The sequence below is a fragment of the Rattus rattus genome, chromosome 5 (assembly GCF_011064425.1).
Source record: "Rattus rattus isolate New Zealand chromosome 5, Rrattus_CSIRO_v1, whole genome shotgun sequence".
In the NCBI taxonomy this organism is placed as follows: domain Eukaryota; kingdom Metazoa; phylum Chordata; class Mammalia; order Rodentia; family Muridae; genus Rattus; species Rattus rattus.
Window position 1 is genome coordinate 142846564 of NC_046158.1, and position 22460 is coordinate 142869023.

Here is a 22460-nt window from a genome sequence, read left to right on the forward strand (position 1 = left end):
GCAGAGCTGATTTTAGGTCACGACTGGTAGCCTAAGCCTTGTAGCGAGTGAGAAGATCTTATGGTAGGCCATGATTGAGGCCACCATTTTGAGGAAATTATACTTTTATCAGCCCCAGTATCCAGTATGCCTTCAAATTTCTTTCCATTAATTTCTAAGCTCAATTTTGGGCGGTTGTTAAGATGAACCACCAAATATGCCAAATCATTACCAGTGGACCCCATGGGCCTCTTGGTATCCTGTATTGTGGTTTGGGAGCATGGAAGGAGTAATAACTGTGCTATTCTATCTCCTTCACTTATGGAAAAAACCCCACCGGGACTTGAACAAAGAATCTGAATATCAAGAGAGTGCTGAGCTTCAACAAGGCCTGGATGGACTATCAGTGCTTGTAGGACGAGAGATCCTCTCCCAAGGACAAGGCCTATGGTTCCCGGGGGTAGAGGCCCCACCGTCTGAGCAGGAATTGGCTGAATGCCCATCTGGGACATTAGAAAGAAGTCGTAGGCGGCACACAGGTCCAATTTTGTGTCACCTCTTGGGGAGCCTCCTCTGTCAAGGTCATGGCTTTCTGAAAGCAGTTCCCATATCTTTGAGGGCCCTGGGACCGGGGGCCCAACGATCCGTTTTTTGACATCTCATTAGGCTGAGCTTCTAAAGGAGGGAGCAGTTTGCCCTTAATATCCCTCACTGAGCGGCACTGATCAGGCCTATGGTAGCCCTTGCCACATTGGACACAGATAGTTGCAGGCCTCCTGTCTCCCTTGGTTATCCTACAGTCTCTTTTTAAATGGCCCACTTTTCCACATTGAAAACATGATCTTGTATCTGTCCTTTTAAAGGGGCGTCGCCGGGACTGGAGAATGGCGGACGCCAGGCCTGCGTTAGTAAGGGGCCTGCCGAGTTCTCTGCAGACTCTGAGCCAATCCTGTAACCCTTTATTTTTTCTGGGGGCTATGGCTGCTCGGCACCCCTGGGTGGCTTGCTCAAAAACGAGCTGTTCTATAAGCGGTGCCGCTTGCTCAGCATCACCAAATATTCGTCCTGCAGTCTCTGTCATTCTGGCTACGAAGTCTGAGAACGGTTCTTGGGGCCCCTGGATGATTCTGGTAAGTTGATTATCGGCCCCTCCTTTCCTAGTGAGTGCCTTCCAGGCCTTAATGGCCGAGCTGGAGACTTGAACATAAGCGCCCCAATGGTAATTAGCTTGGTCCGCTGCGAAGCGGCCCTGTCCTGTCAAGAGTTCAAACGTCCATTCCTGCTGCTCAGGCGTTAAAGCCGTGGCATTAGCTCTGGCCTGTGTTTGAACCGCCTCATACCAAAGCGCCTTCCATTCCATATATTGGCCCATCTTAACGAGGGCCGCCTTTGCAATCATCTGCCAATCGGCGGGTGTCAAATAATTTAGGGCCAGACTTTCAAGAATGGTTAGGGTGAAATTGGCTGTAACTCCGTACTTTCTGACAGACTCCGCCAGCTCTTTTATTTGGTTATATTCGACTGGAGCATGAACCCGCTCACCCTCCTGTGTCTCAAAGACAGGGAACGTCATGCGCAGCTTCCTTCTCACTCTTTCGGGGACTAAAGAGAATGCGCAAGAGCGCGCCTCATACGGAGGGGGCGCCGTTGGCGACTGCCATGGCAGAAGCTTTCTATTACCTCCCTTTCGTTCCTCGCGGTGATATCTCTCTTCCTCATATCTAGCTGCTTCCTCATCTAACTCGGCCTCCTCCTCTGAATCTAAGATTCCATTCTCAGAGCTATCAGAACTGTCGAAATTCAGCGCTTCTAGCTGAACTAGAAGTTATATGGTATATGCTGGCTCCCCCTCCCGGTTGCTGTGTAGAGAGGGAAGTGCCGGAATCTGAAAGCTTTAACACTCCCTTGTCCGCAGACTTACTGGGAGGGCTCTTTTTCTTTCTCAGGATGTCCTTTCTCTTGCGCGCGCCCAACCTCTCACTACGTTCAGTTTCTGACATACTGTCTTGGACTACCTCTGTCCTCCTACAACTGCTGCCTTACACACTTCATCTGCTAAGCAATTTTTGACTAGTTTCCATATGGCTTTAGTTCCTAGCCGCAGATCTTTCTCCGCCAATTTTCTGTCTAAGTCCCTTCCAAGTTTGACACATGAGGCGATTGTAAATGAGCCTGAACAGGCAAACCAGGGAGCCACCCTGTCCACCTCCTTCACAAAGTTTTTAAGTGTTCTTCCTCCGATTTTAATGTCCCTCTGCTTTAGCACCGTTTCCAAAGCCGTGATCACAGACTGTGAGGATCCCATGAGGGACCAAGAACACCCGTCGGCTTATCTACGTCCGTCTGACAAGGCGTGAGTAGAAATAGACACGCTGCTCTCTTATGTACGGGAGTCTTACGCGCATTTCCAGGATGGTGCTATCGCGTCCCTGCTCCCCAACAGTAAAGGGGAGCTGCGCGAAGCTCACTTATTTACGAGAGACTGAGACGCGCCTCCAGCAGCTGTCACGTATTCGTATCAGACCAACCACACCAAAATCTTCCTTTTAGCAGTGGAAACGGTGAAAACAGAACATAATAATAAGAAAGAGTAGGGTGGCTCCAAGAACAAATACCATAGCTTCAACAAATCCTTCCCAAGGCGGCGACAACCCCAGACCAAAATCCAAGAAAGGCATGCCTCTCCGAACGTATTTTACCTGCAGTTCTGAATCCTCCGTGTCACCAAGGGGTCTCCGGAGGTGCTGACGATGGCGAGGTCTTTTTCCCGGGTTTTCGGCACCAATTGCCCCACACTACGTCTCTCCAGCAAGAACACGCGCGGGACACAAAGGATCCTTCTGCAGAAAAGCTTTTAATGCATCTTGAGAGTGAGAGCATAAGCTTACAATATGGAGACCCCGAGTGAGGAAAAAAACATCCCTTATATAGGAAACTATCCTCGCCTAGGACATGTCACTCTCTGGCTGGTCGCTGCCAAACATGCCAGATGACGTACCACAGCATACGTGTCCCCCTGAGTGAGGAATTTACCAGGCGCTTGCGTATTGCCCTTTTACTAGGTGCATCCTGCCGGATATCGGCGCCATCATACAATGGAGAATGTGAGGGCGGCCCTCCACAACCAGAGACCACATGCAAGCATAAAAGTGTAAGCTGACCCCTAGCAACACTTAGTACAGTATGACCCCAAACAGATATCTCAATCTGCAAGTTGATTCAGGTCAACTTGTACCCCGATAAACTACAGTTATATAGAAGCTGTTGTGAGTTGGAAGCTGTGAGAAATTTTTATTCTGCTTGCCTATAAATGGTACTGAAAAAATCCAAATTGTATGCAGTGTTGCCCAGTGTCTCTGCCACCCCAGTGTCCTGATTGCTGTGACCCTACCAAGGGACTCCAACACACTAGATGATGACAGATGTGGATGTAGGGGGCATCTCCAGAAGGAATAAGAGGATGGGGGAGAGATTGTCTAGGATGTGCCAGAGACCTGGAATGGGGGATGGTCCATGGAATATATGAGTGTGAATGTACCTGAGATTCACTCCAAGGAGTGTGTGATATGGAGCCTGATGTGACCACCTTCTGTAAGCTGCCTGGATTCCCAATGAAGGAACGATCATACTAACCGATCTGCCTAAGGGAGGCGTAGGGACTAAGAAGGAGTGGGTTCTGAGGGAGTGGCCTAAGTTCAGACTCATCCCATGGACAAGCACAAATCCCTGACAATATTAATGATGCGCTGCATCCTTACAGACAGGGGCCTACCTTATCTATCCTCTTAGAGGATTCGGGCAGCAACTGTCTAAAATGGCAAACACTGGAGGGAGTTCCAGGAATTTGTGGACTATTTCCAGGAGGAATTGAGGAATCTAGAAGTAATAAGAACTTCACAAGTAGAACAACAGAGTTAATTGACCTCTATCCTTAAGAGTTACCAGAGAATTATCAAAAAACTAAAGAACAATCAAAGCCTGGTCCTGTGCCACCACCTGAAAACATGTATAGCCTATGCGCAGCTTGGAGCTTGTTATTCATATATGTTCCCCAACAACTGGAACAGAGATGGTCCCTCAGCCTGTTGGCTGCTTGTCCTGTCTCTTTTCCTAACTTCCCTGCCTATTCTCATGGACATGGCAATAATGAAAAAATACTTTTTATCTTACAATAAGTACAGATGACAATGTTTTACTACTATAATGTTTAGCTAATTTTATTTGCAATAGGAAAGGTCTACAGTATGTAATGCTCGCAACATAAATTTGAACACTGTATAAAGAGGTTTTATAATTTTGTGCCCCAGTCTCCACATATCTTTCATGCTTTAAGAACCCATATCATGGAACCTCGCTGATCCCGGCCCACAGGTCCCTGTTCCCAAACCCCTTGAGGGAGAGAGAGCTCATCGCCTAGACCTGGGGGAAATCCTGAGACTGTAGTGCAGGAGCGATGGCCACTTCTGCCCGCTTTTGCCCACATCCTTGGTCCAAGAGGAAACTGTATAGGGCCTCTGGGCACAGGAAGAGAGGGGCAGACAAGCTGCAGGAGTCCTACGGTACAGACTGCGCCCAGATCTGAATGAAACCGGTCAAACAGCTCCCTGCACCCAAAACCCATGGGAGGGAGAGCTAGAATTTCAGAGGTGCAAACACACTTGGGAAAACACAGGAGACTACTGTCTGCCCACATTTCTGACTCCAGAGGAAAACGACTAGCATAGGGACCCAGGAGAAGGAGAGGCTGGCCCTTCTGGCTGCTGTCCTCATCAAGAGCTGAAACCGAGCCCCAAGAAGCGACTTCAAGCCCAAGACCAGAGGTAAGACCAACTTTTCTGCTCCAAGTGACCTGCCTGGTGAACTCAGGACAAACACCCTCAGGAACAGCTGAAAGTCAATGGACAGGAACGACTCCATTCCTGAATGCAGAACACTCTGTTCCCAGAACTGGCTGAAAGAAAACAGGAAAACAGGTATACAGCACACCTGTCACACAGGCATATAGGATGGTCAAGCCACTGTCAGAAATAGCAGAACAAGGTAACACAAGAGACAACCTCATGGCAAGAGGCAAGTACTGGAATCTAAGCAACAGAAACCAAGACTTCATGGAATCATTAGAACCCAGTTCTCCCACCAAAGCAAACAATGAATATCAAACACACCAGAAAAGCAAGACCTAGATTTAAAATCACATTTGATCATGATGATGGAGGACACTAAGAAAGACATAAATAACTCCCTTAAAGAAATCCAGAAAAACACAAGTAAACAAATAGAAACTCTTAAAGAGGAAACACAAAAATCCCTGAAAGAATTATAGGAAAACACAATCAAACAGGTGAAGGAATTGAAAATGGAAATAGAAACAATAAAGAAAGCAAAAAGGGAGACAACCCTGGATATAGAAAACCAAAGGAAGAGACAAGGAGCCGTAGATACAAGAATCACCAACAGAAGAATAGAAAAAAGAATCTCAGAGCAGAAGATTCCAGAAATCATCGACAGAACTGTCAAAGATAATATAAAACAGAAAAAGCTACTATCCCAAAAAATACAGGAAATCCAGAATGCAATGAGAAGATCAAACCTAACGGTAATAGGTATAGAAGAGAGTGAAATCTACCAACTCAAAGGACCACTAAATATCTTCAACAAAATCATAGAAGAAAACTTCCCTAACCTAAAGAAAGATATGCCCATGGACATACAAGAAGCCTACAGAACTCCAAATACATTGGACCAGAAAATAAACTCCTCCCCTCACATAAAAATCAAAACAGCAAATGTACAAATCAAGGAAAGAATATTAAAGCAGTAAGGGGAACAGGTCAAGTAACATATAAAGGCAGACCACAGACTTTGAAAGCTAGAATATCCTGGACAGATGTCATACAGAGCCTAAGAGAACACAAATGCCAGCCCAGTTTACTGTACCAGCAAAACTCTCATAACATAGATGGAGAAACCAAAATATTCCATGACAAAACCAAATTTATACAATATCTTTCTACAAATCCAACCATACAAAGGATAATACATGCTAAAGCCCAACACAAGGAGGCAAGCTACACCTAGAAAAAGCAAGAAACTAATTGTTTTGCAACAAAACAAAGAGAAGACAAGCACAGAAACATAATCTCAACTATATGTACGATGATAAAAGGAAGCAACAGTCACTATTCCTTAATATCTGTCAATATCAATGGACTCAATTCACCAATAAAAAGACATAGATTAACAAACTGGATACGTAATGAGGACCCAGCATTTTGCTGCTTATAGGAAACACACCTCAGAGGCTAGAAAACAAATTGTCAAGCAAATGGTCTGAAGAAGCAACCTGGAGTCGCCATTCTAACACAGAATAAAATCGGTTTTTAACCAAAAGTCATCAAAAAAGATAAAGAAGGACACTTCATATTCATTGAAGGAAAAATCCACCAAGATGAACTCTCAATTTTAAATATATATGCTCCAAATACAAGGGCACCTACATACATAAAAGAAACCTTACTAAAGCTCAAAGTACACATTACACCTCACACAATAATAGTTGGAGATTTCAACACCTCATTCTCATCAATGCACAGATCATGGAAACAGAAATTAAACAGAGACATAGACAGACTAAGAGAAGTCATGAACCAAATGGACTTAACAGATATTTATAGAACATTCTATCTAAACAGAAGGATATACCTTCTTGTCACCAAGTCACGACACTTTCTCCAAAATTGACCATATAAACTGGCATAAAACAGAACTGAAGAGATACAGAATGATAGAAAAGATACCTTGCGTCCTATCAAATCACCATGGGCTAAAGCTGGTCTTCAATAACAATAAGGAAAGAACACCCACATATACATGGAAGTTGAACAATGCTCTCTACTCAATGATAACCTGGTCAAGGAAAAAAATAAAGAAAGAAATTAAAGACTTCTTAGAATTTAATGAAAATGAAGGAACAACATTCCCAAACTTATGGGACACAATGAAAGCTATGCTAAGAAGAAAACTCATAGCTCTGAGCGCCTGCAGAGAGAAACAGGAGAGAGCATTTATCAGCAGCTTGACAGCACACCTAAAAGCTCTAGAAGAAAAAGAAGCAAATACACCCAGGAGGAGGAGAAGGCAGGAAATAATCAAACTCAGAGCTGAAATCAACCAAGTAGAAACAAAAAGGACTATATTAGAATTAACAGAACTAAAACCTGATTCTTTGAGAAGATCAGAAAGATAAACCCTTAGCCTGACTAACCAGAGGACACAGAAATTGTGTCCAAATGAACAAAGTCAGAAATGAAAAAAGGGAGACATAACAACAGAATCAGAAGAAATTAAAAAAATCATCACATCCTACTACAAAAGCCTATATTCAACAAATCTTGAAAATCTGGAGGAAACGGACAATTTCTTAGACAGATACCAGGTCCCAAATTTAAATTAGGTTAAACCATATAAATAACCCCATAACTCCTGAAGAAATAGAAAAATCATTAAAAGTCTCCCAACCAAAACGAGCCCAGGTCCAGATGGGTTCAGTGCCAAATGCTATTCGACCTTCATAGAAGACCTCATACCAATACTATCCAAAATACTCCATAAAATTGAAACAGATGGAGCGTTACAGAATTCCTTCTATTAAGTCACAATTGCTCTTATACCTAAACCACAGAAAAACTGAACAAAGAGAACTACAGATCAATTTCCCTTATGAATATCAACACAAAAATGCTCAATAAATTCTTGCAAACTGAGTACAAGAACAAATCAAAACAAACATCCATCATGATCAAGTAGGCTTCATCCCAGGTATGGAGGGATGGTTTAATATACAGAAAACCATCAACGTAATCCACTATATAAACAAACAAAGATAAAAACCACCTTATCATTTCATTGGATGCTGAGAAAGCATTTGACAGAATTCAACACTACTTCATGATAAAAGTCCTGGAAAGAACAGGAATTCAATGCCTATACCTAAGCATAGTAAAGCCATATACAGCAAACCAGTAGCTAACATTAAACTAAATGGAGAGAAACTTGAAGCAATCCCACTAAAATTAGGGAAAAGACAAGTCTTCCCACTCTCTCCCTACTTATTCAATATAGTTCTCAAAGTCCTAGACAAAGCAATCAGACAAGAAAAGGAGATGAAAGGGATACAGATTGGGAAGGAAGAAGTCAAAATATCACTATTTGCAGATGATATGATAGTATATTTAAGTGATCCCTATAGTTCAAACAGAGAACTACTAAACCTGATAAACACGTTCAGCAAAGTGGCTGGGTATAAAATGAACTCAAATAAATCAGTAGCCTTTTTCTACACAAAAGAGAAACAAGGTGCGAAAGAAATTAGGGAAATGACACTCTTCATAATAGGCCCAAATAAAATAAAATAATTCAGTGTGATTTTAAAGAAGCAAGTGAAGGATCTGTATGATAGGAACTTCAAGCCTCTGAAGAAAGAAATTGAAGTAGATCTCAGAAGATGGAAAGGCCTCCCAAACTCATGGATTGGCAGGAATAATATAGTAAAAATGGCCATTTTACCAAAAGCAATCTACAGATTCAATGCAACCCTCATCAAAATTCCAAATCAATTCTTCATAGAGTTAGACAGAGCCATTTGCAAATTCATCTGGAATAACAAAAAAAAAAAAAACCCAGGATAGCTAAAACTATCCTCAATAATAAAAGGACTTCAGGGGGAATCATTCTCCCTGATCTCAAGCAGTACTACAGAGCAATAGTGATAAAAAAAAACTATTGTATTGGGACAGAGACAGGCAGATACACAACTGGAATAGAATTGAAGACCCAGAAATGAACCCACCCACCTATGGTCACTTGATTTCTGACAAAGGAGCCAAATCCATCCAATGGAAAAAAGATAGCATTTTCAGCAAATGGTGCTGGTACAACTGGAGGTCAGCATGTAGAAGAGTGCAGATTAATTCATGCTTATCACCCTGTACAAATCTTAAGTCCAAGTGGATCAAGGACCTCCACATCAAACCAGATACACTCAAACTAATAGAAGAAAAAGTGGGGAAGCATCTCGAACACATGGGCACTGGAGAAAATTTCCTGAACAAAACACCAGGCTTATGCTCTAAGATCAAGAATCGATAAATGGAATCTCATAGAACTACAAAGCTTCTGAAAGACAAAAGACATTGTTGTTAGGACAAAACAGCAACCAACAGACTGAGAAAAGATCTTTACCAGTCCTACAACAGATAGAGGGCTTATATCCAAAATATACAAAGAACTCGTGAAGTTAGACTGCAGGGAGACAAATAACTTTATTAAAAAATGCGGTCTAGACCAAAACAAAAATTCACAGCTGAGGAATGTCGAATAACTGAGGAGCACCTAAAGAAATGTTCAAGATCTTTAGTCATAAAGGAAATGCAAATCAAAACAACCCTGAGATTCCACCTCACACCAGTCAGAAGGGCTAAGATCAAAAGTTCCGGTGACAGCAGATGCTGGCGAGGACATGGAGAAAGAGGAACACTGGTACATTGTTGCTGGGATTGAGGACTGGTACAACCATTCAGGAAAACAGTCTGGAGATTCCTTAGAAAATTTGACATTGCACTACCTGAGGACCCAGCTATACCTACCTCTCTTGCACATATACCCGAAATATCCTACAACATATAACAAAGACACATGCTCCACTTGTTCATAGCAGCCTTATTTATAATAGCCAGAAGCTGGAAAGAACTCAGATGCCCTTCAACAGAGGAATGGATATAGAATATGTGGTACATCTACACAATGGAATACTACTCATCTATGAAAAACAATGACTTTATGATACACACATACACACACACACACACACAAACACTAAATGTCTTATTAAAAATACATCTCATTTCTTTTACATTATCTAACTACTCTAGATAATCTCTTGTGATGATATACTTGAAGATGAAGTACCAAATGGTACCTATTTGCAACCTGAAGAAAAACTGAACATCAAAAATATGTACATATCTATAACAATGAAGGTATGCTGCGAGAAACACACTTAGTTGCTGATTATCCTATTTTTTACCATCTTAGGGCTACATGAAAATGCTGTTTTGTATACATATGAAGTATTTCATGATTCTTTTTTTTTTTTTTTTTTTTTTTTTTTGAGCTGGGGTCCGAACCCGGGGCCTTGTGCTTCCTAGGTAAGCGCTCTACCAATGCGCTAAATCCCCCAGCCCGTATTTCATGATTCTTACATTCTTTTTTTAAACATTTTAACTTTAACATTGTTAAAATGTGTTGACCAAAGAGGACACATTGACGTGCATCTACATTGAAGTGTATCTTCTATGCTATAACTTGTATTCAGTAGGCTGCCATGTAAAAATCAAGATGCAAAACGTTCCCTTGACTAACAACTGACATCCAAGTGAGGATACATAACAAATCACAATATCTGAAGGGAATTTGTGACACTTCTGTGGTCACATCACATGTGACCCTACAACCCTCTAAAGGCAAGGCTAAATTTTATTGTTCTATAAGTTGCTTTAGACATTGTGTTTTATCATATCAACAGATAATGCAATAATACACGTCCAAGATGTTTTATACCTGGTTGAGAAATGTTATGTAATTGAAGAGAAGTAAGATTACAATTTTTAAGAAAATAGGATCATCACATCATACAGCTTCGAAAGATTACCAACTCATTGTTTCTCCTGAAAACTACTCTTGTGTAGCTGAATGTGTGTTTTCTATAGATCATACCAAACCCTTTATAGTCATAGATTCCCTGCAGTGTAGTTCATTACATCCTTTTAGACTAATGAGATATACAAAGAATATGAGATTAATTATATACTGAACATTTTAGTCTTGTAATAATAATACTTAATGTGCAAAATATTACCATAGCCACTATAAATATGGATTTATTTTCAGTATGACTTTTTCTGATGATATTTGAGAATAAGGCTACAGGTAAATGGTTTACCAATTGCTTATTTGTAGGAATCCTGTCCAGTATTTATTATGTATTTGTTCATAATTGTGTTATAAAAAGGCTTTTACACATTAATTACATTGGTAGGGTTTTCGTCAATGTCGTTATTTTTTTACTTATTGAAAAATGACTGATAAGCAAATGCTGGGTGTAATGGTAGTTGGTTAATATCCTCTTCTGTCTGGTGACAACTGCATAAGTTTACTAATTAGAACCATCTGAATATAGCAATTTTCATCATCTCAAATGCAGGATTCTTGTGCAATTTTGGAACAGATTTAACACAAGTAGCATTAGAACCAATCCATATTTCACTCATTTTGCCCATTATAAAGGTGTTTCATCTGAGATATGCATTGAGTATTGTTATAACCATTATATGTATAGGGTATGATATACACTAACAACTTCCTGTTCTTCAATTTTCGCAATATACATACATTATGTTAGCACCTATCCTAGTTTACAGAGTTTACAATTCTATACCTGAATCATGTTTTTATTTTAATTTGCATTACCATCTGAAAACCATCCTTTCATATATGCATCATTTTTCTCAATGGTAAAGAACTTTAGGTTTTATTTGAGACTTTAACAAGTCTTCAACCACAACAGACATCTGAGTAGCAATGTATTTATGTGAAGCAAAAAAAAAACATAGCTTACAAAACTTAAACTTCAGAGATGGCTGATTACCGGCATGTCCCCATATTCCTCAAAATGTTGGAGCATCTGCCTTCAGCCTTCTGGCCCAGAATCTTCTGACAGACTTAAAGTAACAAAGGAATTCTTTTTTTTTTTAAAGATTTATTCATTTATTATATATAAGTACACTGTAGCTGTCTTCAGACACACCAGAAGAGGGCATCAGATCTCTTTACAGATGGTTGTGAGCCACCATGTGGTTGCTGGGAATTGAACTCAGGACCTCTGGAAGAGTAGTCGGGTGCTCTTAACCGCTGAGCCATCTCTCCAGCCCCAACAAAGGAATTCTTATGAAAGACTAGAAATTTCTGTCTTGGCTGAACCAAGCTTATGAATCTGCTGCACCTTGTGTTCTTTCCTGGACAGTATTTTTGTCTGCAGATGAATTAGAGCAATTCTCACCCAATGGCTATCATGACAAACATGGAGCAACTCCATATAGAGATTATTATACTCAATATCCTCTGTAAACTGTGATGGGGGTATTTTCAGGAGCTGACATGCCTAATAGTCAAAATTCTTATAATGCTGAAATGATAACTAATGCCAGATTCTGTGGATTGCTGATGTTTTTCAAGACAATCTATAGATTAAGTATGCCTGAATTGTTAAATGTTTTCTACACTTAGCTATTTCTATTTGAATAATATTGAAAACAATTCATCATAACTAAATCAGAATATAATATAATCATCAGTTTACTATTTGTCCCTTAAATAGCATAAGTTAATGATTTTAAACAGTATATAATAGCATGTACAGAAGGACTGGATCTGAGGCTTGTATTGTTAAATGAGTGGTATAGGTACAATGCTTAAGTAAGAGTAATAATATTAATTTCAAATTTTAAAACAAGATATATATTAATACCAATGAAAATATTAAAGTTGTATTAACACATAAATTCTGTACCAATGCAAGAATTTATAATTCAAATTTGCAACAAATGCATAGATTCCTATTCATATATGTTTATGACTATACAATGCTTTGTTCAATATATTTAGTTACCCTTCCTGTTTATTTCCTCCTTGTTTTAAAGTAAGACCATTTCAAAATTACCCCTTAAAATAGCATCCTACAAATTACTTATAAAACCATCATAAAGAGACACCCAAAATATGGGACCAGTGCTGGGAGCCAAGCATGCTCAGTCTCAGGAATACTTCTCAGGAATTCTCTGCTCATTATATGGCCCCTATGTCCAGAAAAATTAAGCCAGTTACAGCTTTGGGACACCTAGCCAGTTGTCTGTTCTTATCACTGTTACAGCCTCTGCCTCCAGCTCTCTGTTCTTATCAGAGTATACCTGAAATTTATGGTTTAAGGGTTATACGGAGGGTGGTGGCAATGATGGATTGTCCTGAGTAGCCTTCCTCCCTCCTTGACTTTATAAGTCGCTGTTTTCTAAAATAAAGTTTGAGAGCTTGAACAGAACACAGACTTGCTTTCCTTCATTGTGCCTCCTGTCCCCCATTCTTTCATCCCTTCCCAGGTCTACTCTGAACCCCTGCTGGCCAGAGCAGATCACAATGACTATTCTCCACAAAAATCTTCCTGCTGCATTGAGGAACGAACTTTTTAAAGGGGATGGAAGGGGTAGCAAAATTATAATAAAATATTGGTTAGAATTAAGAAAGCTAGCTTTACCATTTGTTTTCCAGCCTCTGCATGCTTGGAAGACTCAGGGTTTGAATGACATTCTGCAATCTGTCTGAAAGGCTGATGAACTGAGTCCACTGTGAGTTAGCAGTAATTTTTGAAACTGTTCTCAAAGCAAGTCTCTGGAAACAGCATCACAAGGCAGGTAGCTGGAATAGCAGGTCATCTCAGCCTCCCTGCAAATGATTCTTGTAAAGCAGAACATGCTGCAATATATGAATCTTACAACCAAGATTTTAGTACTATTAAGATCTTTGTATGCACTATACAAAGTGCACAGATCAGCTAAGATGAAATGTTCCTCCTTGTTTGAGAAATTGAAAGACCAACTATCCATTCATGAGTTGTTTTCATCAATAACCAATAGTAGTAAATCTTCATTCATGCCATGTGAAAAATTTCACTATGAATCTTAACTGTTACATAACCAACAACATGTCTAGTTTTAGCTGAAGTGACATGTTTATGTCTAGACCAGTTACAGGGTTGTTCCCATGAGGAAGAATCAGGGAATCAAGTTTTCTGTTCAGTTTTTTTTCTCAAACTTTTCTTTTCTGTATCCAAGATCTTAAAAGGGTTCTTCCTCTGTTACAACTGATCTCCTTGTTCCAGTAACCCAAAATTATCAATTGTGTAGATTGATTCAATTAGCAGTTTCCTTTCTCTTCATCCCTGACCTCTTTCTCGAGGATTTCTCACATAACCACCAAGCTAATAACCACACATTTTCATAAAGAATTCAAAACAACCAAAACCATCTAAGTAACTGTTATCCTTTGAGACAGTGCTCCTCCCCTGTTATCCTGCCTTGTTCGTACATGAGAAAAAGGTCTATGTTCATAGCATTTTTCTGGCATAAGGTTATTCTTCCTATACCCTGCTCTTCATGCACATTTTGAGATCAAAACAGTCTATTTCTTTATCTATGCATACTTAAATTCTATATTCTATGGAACTTAATATCTCCAGCAGTATGGTTATATATCTATACATCTATATTTATATACCCTTTCAATTTATGTAAGTTGAATACAACTCCTTTACTATGGATTTAAAATCAGATAAATTCCCTTCTATTTACTGTATAAGCCTATTTCCAGACTGTTAATTTGTCATACCTGGACTAGCAATTCCAGCATCCCTGTGTAGCTCTTGGTCAAAGATCCAATTGGTGCACCACCTTCCCTTACTCATATTTTATTTTTTTAAAAACATGACTGTCACTAAAAATGCCCTCTGCCAATTATGTTGTGTTCCTCAAAATATAACATTATTTTCTTACCACCATAGAACAAATAAATATCATTGATTAAACTATACCACCCACATCCTAAAACAGTTGACACTGAAAACTACATGAACACCTACAACTCAAACCTGCTTGGTGGAAAAATGTAGGTGAACTTGGCACAGATGTTTCTGTTTCCTCTTAGTTTTTTTATTTATTGTTTAAACTTTTTTCACAGTCCTGACTTATGCCCCTCCCAGGTCACCCTGTGAGAGTTAAATATCCTACACCTCCTCCCCCATCTCCAAGAGGATGTCCCCATCTCACCATCCCACTTTCTGTGGCCCTGAGTCTCTTGAGGGTTAGGTGTATCTTCTCTGAACGAGTCCAGACACAAATGTCTTCTGCTGTATGTGTTGGGAGGTCTCATATCATCATGTATATGCTGCCTGGCTGGTTGCTCAGTGTCTGAGACATCCCAGGTGTCCAGGTCATTTGTCACTGCTGGTATTCATATACGATCACTCTTCAGGTTCCTTATTCAACCGCAGGAATCACCAGTTTCTGCCCATTGCTTGGGTGTAATTGTCTCTCTCTGACTCTTTTAGCTGCTTAGTTCGGCCTCTGAGAAGGCAGGCATGATAGGCCCCTGTGTGTAAGCATACCATTGCATGAATAATAGTTTCAGACCATGGTACCTCCCTGAGCTGGTACCATATTTGGACCGACCTCCTTTTTCTCAGGCTCTTTTCCATTTTTGTTCTTTCAAAGACAATTCTGGGTCAGAGGTTTTGACGGTGGGATGGCAGCTCTATCACACTCTGACTCACACTGAGTAGTAGGCTGTCTCACTTGTCACAGTTTAGGACCTGAGTTCATTTTCTGGCAATGATCCAGGAGCAGCTTTATTCCAATAAATTCCTGTCATTTTCTTCACCTAAGTTGTGTTGGATTTGAGAGGACCCCATTCCACAAAGGCTTTACCACATTGTTTATACACATATCTTTACAGTATGATTACTTTCATGATGATAAAGACTGTAGAAATGTGCAAATGATTCACTATGTTCAATGCATTCGTAGGTTATTTTCCCCACTCTGGGATGATGAGGATGTGTGATGATTGAGAAGTCTTCTCTATCTTAAATGCATTAACATAGTTTCTCCACAGTATGGATTATTTCATGATGATGGAGACTATAGAAATCCCTGAAGGCTTCACAATATTAAATGAACTCATAGGATTTTATTAAATACACTGAGAACATTTCTCTACACTATGGTTTATTTTGTGCCTTTGAGTCTGACTGACATGTGAAAGCTTTACCATATAGCTTACATTCATAGGGTTTTTCACCTGTTTGTCTTCTGTTATGTATTTGAAGATGATTGCAATATACAAAGGCTTTTTCCCATTGTTTGTATACATAGGGTTACTTTGTGTCTTCTTTTATTTGCTTGGAGAGTACTGTAATTGTCAAAAGGGTTACCATATTGCTTATATTCATAGGGTATATGCCGTGTGTATTATTTAATTTGCTAGGAGATGATTGTTTTGTGCAAAGGTTTTACCACATTACTTACAGTCAGAGCATTTCTCTTCACTACATGTTCTTTCATGGATTTGAAGATGAATGTGATGGAAAAGGACTTCAGTACATTGATGACATTCATTGGGTTTCTCCACTGAACATGTTTGTTTATGTATTTGGAGTCCACTTCTTTGTGAAAAAGTTTTAAAACCACATTGAATACATTACACAGTTTCCGTCTTGTATTATTTTGGAGATCTCTGCTTTGTGAAAAAGCTTTCACGCACTGGGTCCAGTCAAAGGTTTCCCTTAACTATATGTTTTTTTTTTCCAGGTGGAGAGGTTTAATGAAAGAAGAAGAGTACAAGAGAGGAGGAAAAAAGGCCAGCCATGAAAGGTGGAGGAAAGGGGTGAGGAGAGCAGAGAATAAAAGAGAGCAAAGAGCAAGACAGGTGTAAGAGTATATGCTCTGTTATGTATGCGAAGACCACTGATTTTTTAAAAAGTTTAACCACACTGGTTACATTCACAGGGCTTTTCCTCTTAAGTGTGTTCTTTCGTGTGCTCGGAGATTACTCCTTCCTGCAAAGGATTTACCACACTTGTTACATTCAAAAGGTTTCTCTCCTGTATGTGTTTGTTTATGTTCTTGAAGAGACCATGTGACTGCAAAGGCTTTACCACATTGATTGCATTTATAGGGTTTCTCTCCTGTGTGTGTTCTTATATGGCTTTGGGGATGACTGCTTCCTGCAATGGCTTTGCAACATTTATTACATTCATAGGGTTTCTCTCCTGTGTGCATTCTTTTATGGGTTTGCAGATGACTATTTTGTGCAAAGCCTTTACCACATTGGTTACATTCATAGGGTTTCTCTCCTGTATGTGTTCTTTTATGTGTTTGGAGAGCATTGCTCTGTGCAAAGGCTTTACCACATTGGTTACATTCATAGGGTTTCTCTCCTGTATGTGTTCTTTTATGTATTTGGAGATCACCAATTTGTGCAAAGGCTTTAACACATTGATCACATTTATAGGGTTTCTCTCCTGTATGTGTTCTTTTATGTTTTTGGAGATCACCAATTTGTGCAAAGGCTTTAACACATTGCTTACATTTATAGGGTTTTTCTCCTGTATGTGTTCTTTTATGTATTTTGAGACTACATTTTTGTGATAAAGCTTTACCACATTGGTTACATTCATAGGATTTCTCTCCATTTTCTGTTATTTCATATCTTTTGGTATGACTCTGGTATGCAAAGGGTTTACCATATTGAAAAAAATCAGAGGGTTGCTTTCCGGTAAAACTTCTTTCGTGCCTGCAAATACAATTGGCACATGTAAATTTTTCTCCCATTGATTATATTCATGTCTTTTTACCTCTATGAATTCATTTCAAATTTGGTTTAATTCTGAAGAGCAACATGATCTTGACATAATATTAGTTTCTTAACATTCAAAGGTGTTCCCTCTCATTATGGGTTGTCTTGTATGTTTGAAATTTGTGAAGTAGGAAGAGCATTGATTACAGGACTCACATTTATCACATAATTTTTCGATAATAGATTATTCACATCTTTGAAGACAACATTATGATCATAGAGCTTATGCACTCTGATTGCAAACATAAATTTTGCTCTCATGTAAGTAATACTATATTTGGAACATGAACCAATGCAAACAGAAAAATTTCTAAAACCCTAGTTCTCATGAAGAGATTCAGCTCTTAGAATTTGTAAATGCCCCAGTAATGGTCAAAAACTAATTATTCATAAACTCGTACTACATTAAGAAATTCTACTCAAAGTGGGGTGTACTGAGCATCTTCTAATTGTTCTGACGAAGATTGAGGTATGCTGTTTCTTTCACTGCTCCTGTGTTCACATGGCTTATATCCATCCTGACATATAACATCCAAATTAAAAGAAGAAAAACAAGTGAAAGAGTTCCTCATTACATTGACAAGCTTCAATTTTTTTCCCTCATCCAGATGTAGCACAGGGATTAAGGTTTCTCAACAAAGCTATTCATGAATATCATAAACTGGCCTATTCACTAAATTTAACAGTGTTATTACAAGTATACGGTTATCCACAGACTTACTATGCATTATTTGGTTATTACGAGGTTGTAGACATATAATATGTTTCCTTTTTGCAATAGGTAAGAGATGTGAGGTTGAACCTAGTGAAAGTTCTACGCTCTGTTTCTGCTGTGCTTGATTCAAATGGTGACATATCTGTCAAGCTATTCTTTCTGTGACTTCCTAATTAAGAACTGCCTTGCAAACACAAATTAGATACCCTACATTGGCGTATGTGTTTTCTGAGATTTAGTAATCATTCATAACTTAATGCAGTGCATATTTCATACTGTTGCTTTCCTTTAAAACTTGCATGACATATTAAAGTTTCTTGGGATGCAATTTCTTATCAGCTTGCACATGACAATTACCTTCCATATCTTCTAGAACTTTTAAAATATTCTTCAGTAGTTTGTTCTTTCCAAATGTAGCCTAAAATATGGTACCAGAGAAATTATGTTACATTGTTGGAAATTACAAAACATTTAAATTACTACCTTTAGTGAACTTTAGAACCATGACTGATTTATTCACCTCAGTTTCCCTCATTTTTAAGTGAAATTACAAAATCAAATACAAATATTCAAAACCAGCTGTGCCTACATTTTTCAAAGTAAAAAAAAATAATTTCATTATATTACCTATAGCAGTAAGATTCCTACAGGTCTCTAGCATCACATGTTGGTAGAGACTCTTCTGAGAAGGATCAGCCATGCCACTCTTCCTGAGTGAAGTTCATGCACATCATCATAGGTCACTACCTCCTAAAAGATCCAATACATGTGTACATAACGCAACATGATACAGCCTTCCAGTCTCCATCTGCACCCATAGTTGGGGCTGTCCCAAAGCACTCCAGACCTAAAACTTGCCTGAAGAGTTGGTCTGTGAGGAGGGCTCTCACTCCTAAGTCCACAAGGGAGACCTCACTTTCTCTCTATGACTGCTCAAAGAGAGACCCACCAGGAGTGCACAGGGCACTGGAAAATCAGAACAACCTGGGATGGGACGTTTCCTTTCACTATCTGCTCCCAGAGCTGGAGCTGTCCCATGGTTCTCTAGACCACAAACCTGCTCACAGAGAGTTGGACTCCTAGGAGTACTCCCTCTCCTAAGCACACAGATGGGACCCCACTATTGAACCACAGATTGACCAAGGACTGAGCCACTGGAAACTTGCAGGCACTGCAGCTGTAGGACGGCCTGGGAGAGGACCCATCTGATCTCCATCTGTGCCCAGAGCAAAGCCTGTGTCATAGCACTCCAAACTCAAAACAAGCCCAGAGTACACGTCTCACAGGAGTGCTCTCATTCCTAAGATCAGAGGAAGACGGGTTTGCCGGAGGAAGAAGCTCCTGTTAGAAACAGCAAGACCAACTAACATCAGCAATAACCAGATGGCAAGAGGCAAGCCCAAGAACCTAGCAACAGAAACCAAGACTACTGGTCATCATCACAACCCAGTTTTCCCACCATAGCAAGTACTGGATATACCAACATACCAGCAAGGCAAGATTTGCGTTTAAATACACATCTCATGTTCATGATAGAGGACTTTAACAAGGACATAAACAACTCCCTGAAAGCAATACAGAACACATGTCTACAAGTAATGTTAAAGAGAAAACACAAAAATCCCCTAAAGAGTTACAGAAAAAACATAAAGAAAGAGGTGAAGAAATTGAACAAAACCATCCAGAATCTAAAAATGTAAATTGAAACAATAAATAAATCACAAGGAGAGACAATCGGGGAGATAGAAAACCTAGGAAGGAGATCAGGAGTCATAGACGCATCACCAACAAAATATAAGGGATTGAAGAGAGAATCTTGGGGCATAATATAATGTAGGAAACATTGCCACAACAGTCAAAGATAATGCAAAAAACACAAAAGGCTTGGAAGCCAAAACATCCAGGAATTCAAGAACATAATGAGAAGACCAAACATAAGGTAGTAGTTATCTAAAACAGGGAAGGTTTCAAACTTAAAGGTAGAGTAAATATATTCAACAATCTTTCCTTTTTTTTTTAATTGGGTATTTCTTATTTACATTTCACATGTTATTCCCTTTCCCAGTTTAATATCCATAAGTCCCCTAACACCTCCCCCTCTCCTTCTATAAGGATGTTCCCTTCCCCATTCAACATCCCTTACCCCTCCACCCCAAATCATCCCCTACTCGGGGGCGGGGGTGGAACCTTGGAAGGACAAAGGGTTTCTCCTTCCACTGGTGCCCATCAATGCCATCCTTTGCTACATATGTAGTTGGAGCCATGGGTCAGTCCATGTATAGTCTTTGGGTAGTAGGTTAATACCTGGAAGCTCTGATTGATTGACGTTGTTCTCAGGGGGTGGCAAGCCCCTTCAGACCTTTTGATCTTTCTCTAATTCCTCCAACAGAGGTCCCATTCTCAGTTCAGAGGTTTGCTACTAGCTTTTGCCTCTGTATTTAACATATTCCAACTCTGTCTCCCAGGAGAGATCTATATCCGATTCTTGTAAGCATGCACTTCTTAGCTTCATCCATCTTATCTAGTTGTGGTGGCTGTATCTATATCTATATCTATATCTATATCTATATCTATATCTATCTATATCTATATCTATATCTATATCTATATCTATATATATATGATGGGCCACATGTGGGGCAGGGTGTGAATGGTCATTCCTTCAGTCTCTGCTCTAAACTTCTCCACCTTATCCACTCCTATGGATATTTTTGGTCCCCTTTAAAAGAAAGAGTGAAGCATCCCCATTTTGGTAATCCTTCTTTTTGAGTTTCAAGTGGTCCGTGGATTGCATCGTGGGTAATTTGAGCTTTTGGCCTAATATCCACTTATCATTGAGTGCACACAATGTGGGTTTTTTTTTTTTTTGTTTGTTTGTTTGTTTGTTTTGTTTTGCTTTGCTTTGCTTTTTCTGTGATTGGACTACCTCACTCAATATTTTCTAGTTCATTCCATTTGCCTATGAATCTCATGAAATCATTGTTTTTCATAGCTGAGTAGTACTACATTGTGCAGATGTACCTCATTTTCTGTTTCCATTCCTCTGTTGAAGTGCATCTCTGTTCTTTCCAGCTCCTGGCTCTTACGAATAAGGTTGCTATGAACATAGTGTAGCATGTGTGTTTGTTGTATGTTGGAGCATCTTTTGGGTATATGCGTAGGAGAGGTATAGTTGGGTCTGCAGATAGTACAATATCCAATTTTCTGGAGAGCCTCCAGATGGATTTCCACAGAGTTTGTACCAGTTTGCATCCCACCAACAATGGAAGAGTGTTCCCCTTTCTCCACATCCTTGCTAGTATCTGCTGTCCCTTGAGATTTTTATCCTAGCTATTCTGAGTTGTGTGAGGAGGAAACGCAGGGATGTTTTGATTTGCATTTCCCCGATGACTAAAGAAACTGGACATTGCACTACCTGAGGACCCAGCTATACCCCTCCTGGACATATACCCAAAAGATGCTCCAACATACACCAAAGACACATGCTCCGCTATGTTCACAGAAGCCTTATTTATAATAGCCAGAAGCTGGAAAGAACCCAGATGCCCTTCAACAGAAGAATGGATTAAAAAAATGTGGTACATCTACACAATGGAGTACTACTCAGCTATCAAAAACAATGACTTCATGAATTCCATAGGCAAATGGAATGAACTAGAAAATATCATCCTGAGTTAGGTAGCTCACTCACAGAAAAACACACTTGGTATGAACCCATTGATAAGTGGATATTAGCCAAAAAGCTCGAGTTACCGAAGATGTAATCCACAGACCACAGGAAGCTCATGAAGAAGGATGACCAAAATGTGGATATTCCCACTCCTTCTTAAAAGGGGAAAAATATCCATAGGAGGGGACATGGAAGTAAAGTTTAGAGCAGTGACTGAAGGGATGGTCATTCAGAGCCTGCCCCACATGTATGTATGTATGTATGTATGTGTGTGTGTATGTGTGTCTGTGAGTGTGTGTGTGTGTGTGTGTGTGTGTGTGTGTGTGTGTGTGTGTGTATACACACAAGCACCAACACTAAGTAAGATTGATGAAACTAAAAAATGCATGCTGAAAGGGACTGGATATAGATATCTCCTGAGAGACACATCCAGAGCATGTCCAATACAGAGGTCAGTGCTAGCAGCAAACCACAGAACTGAGACCAGAATCCCCTTGGGAGGAATTAGAGGAAGTATTGAAAAAGTTGAAGGAGCTTGCAACCCCATAAAAACAACAATGTCAACCAACCAGACCTTCC

General features: G+C 39.7%; 1 protein-coding gene and 1 pseudogene across 1 annotated transcript; both read right to left on the reverse strand.

Annotated features, from left to right (window-relative positions):
* Positions 1–490: 490 nt before the first annotated feature.
* Positions 491–2284, reverse strand: LOC116901073 (igE-binding protein-like). The gene is made up of 2 exons (XM_032902639.1): positions 2023–2284; positions 491–1797 (listed from the first exon to the last, which is right to left on the reverse strand). Exons 1-2 carry the CDS (start codon positions 2282–2284, stop codon positions 491–493), a joined length of 1569 nt encoding a protein of 522 aa, XP_032758530.1.
* Positions 2285–2674: 390 nt separating this feature from the next.
* Positions 2675–17317, reverse strand: LOC116901074 (annotated as a pseudogene).
* Positions 17318–22460: the final 5143 nt, after the last annotated feature.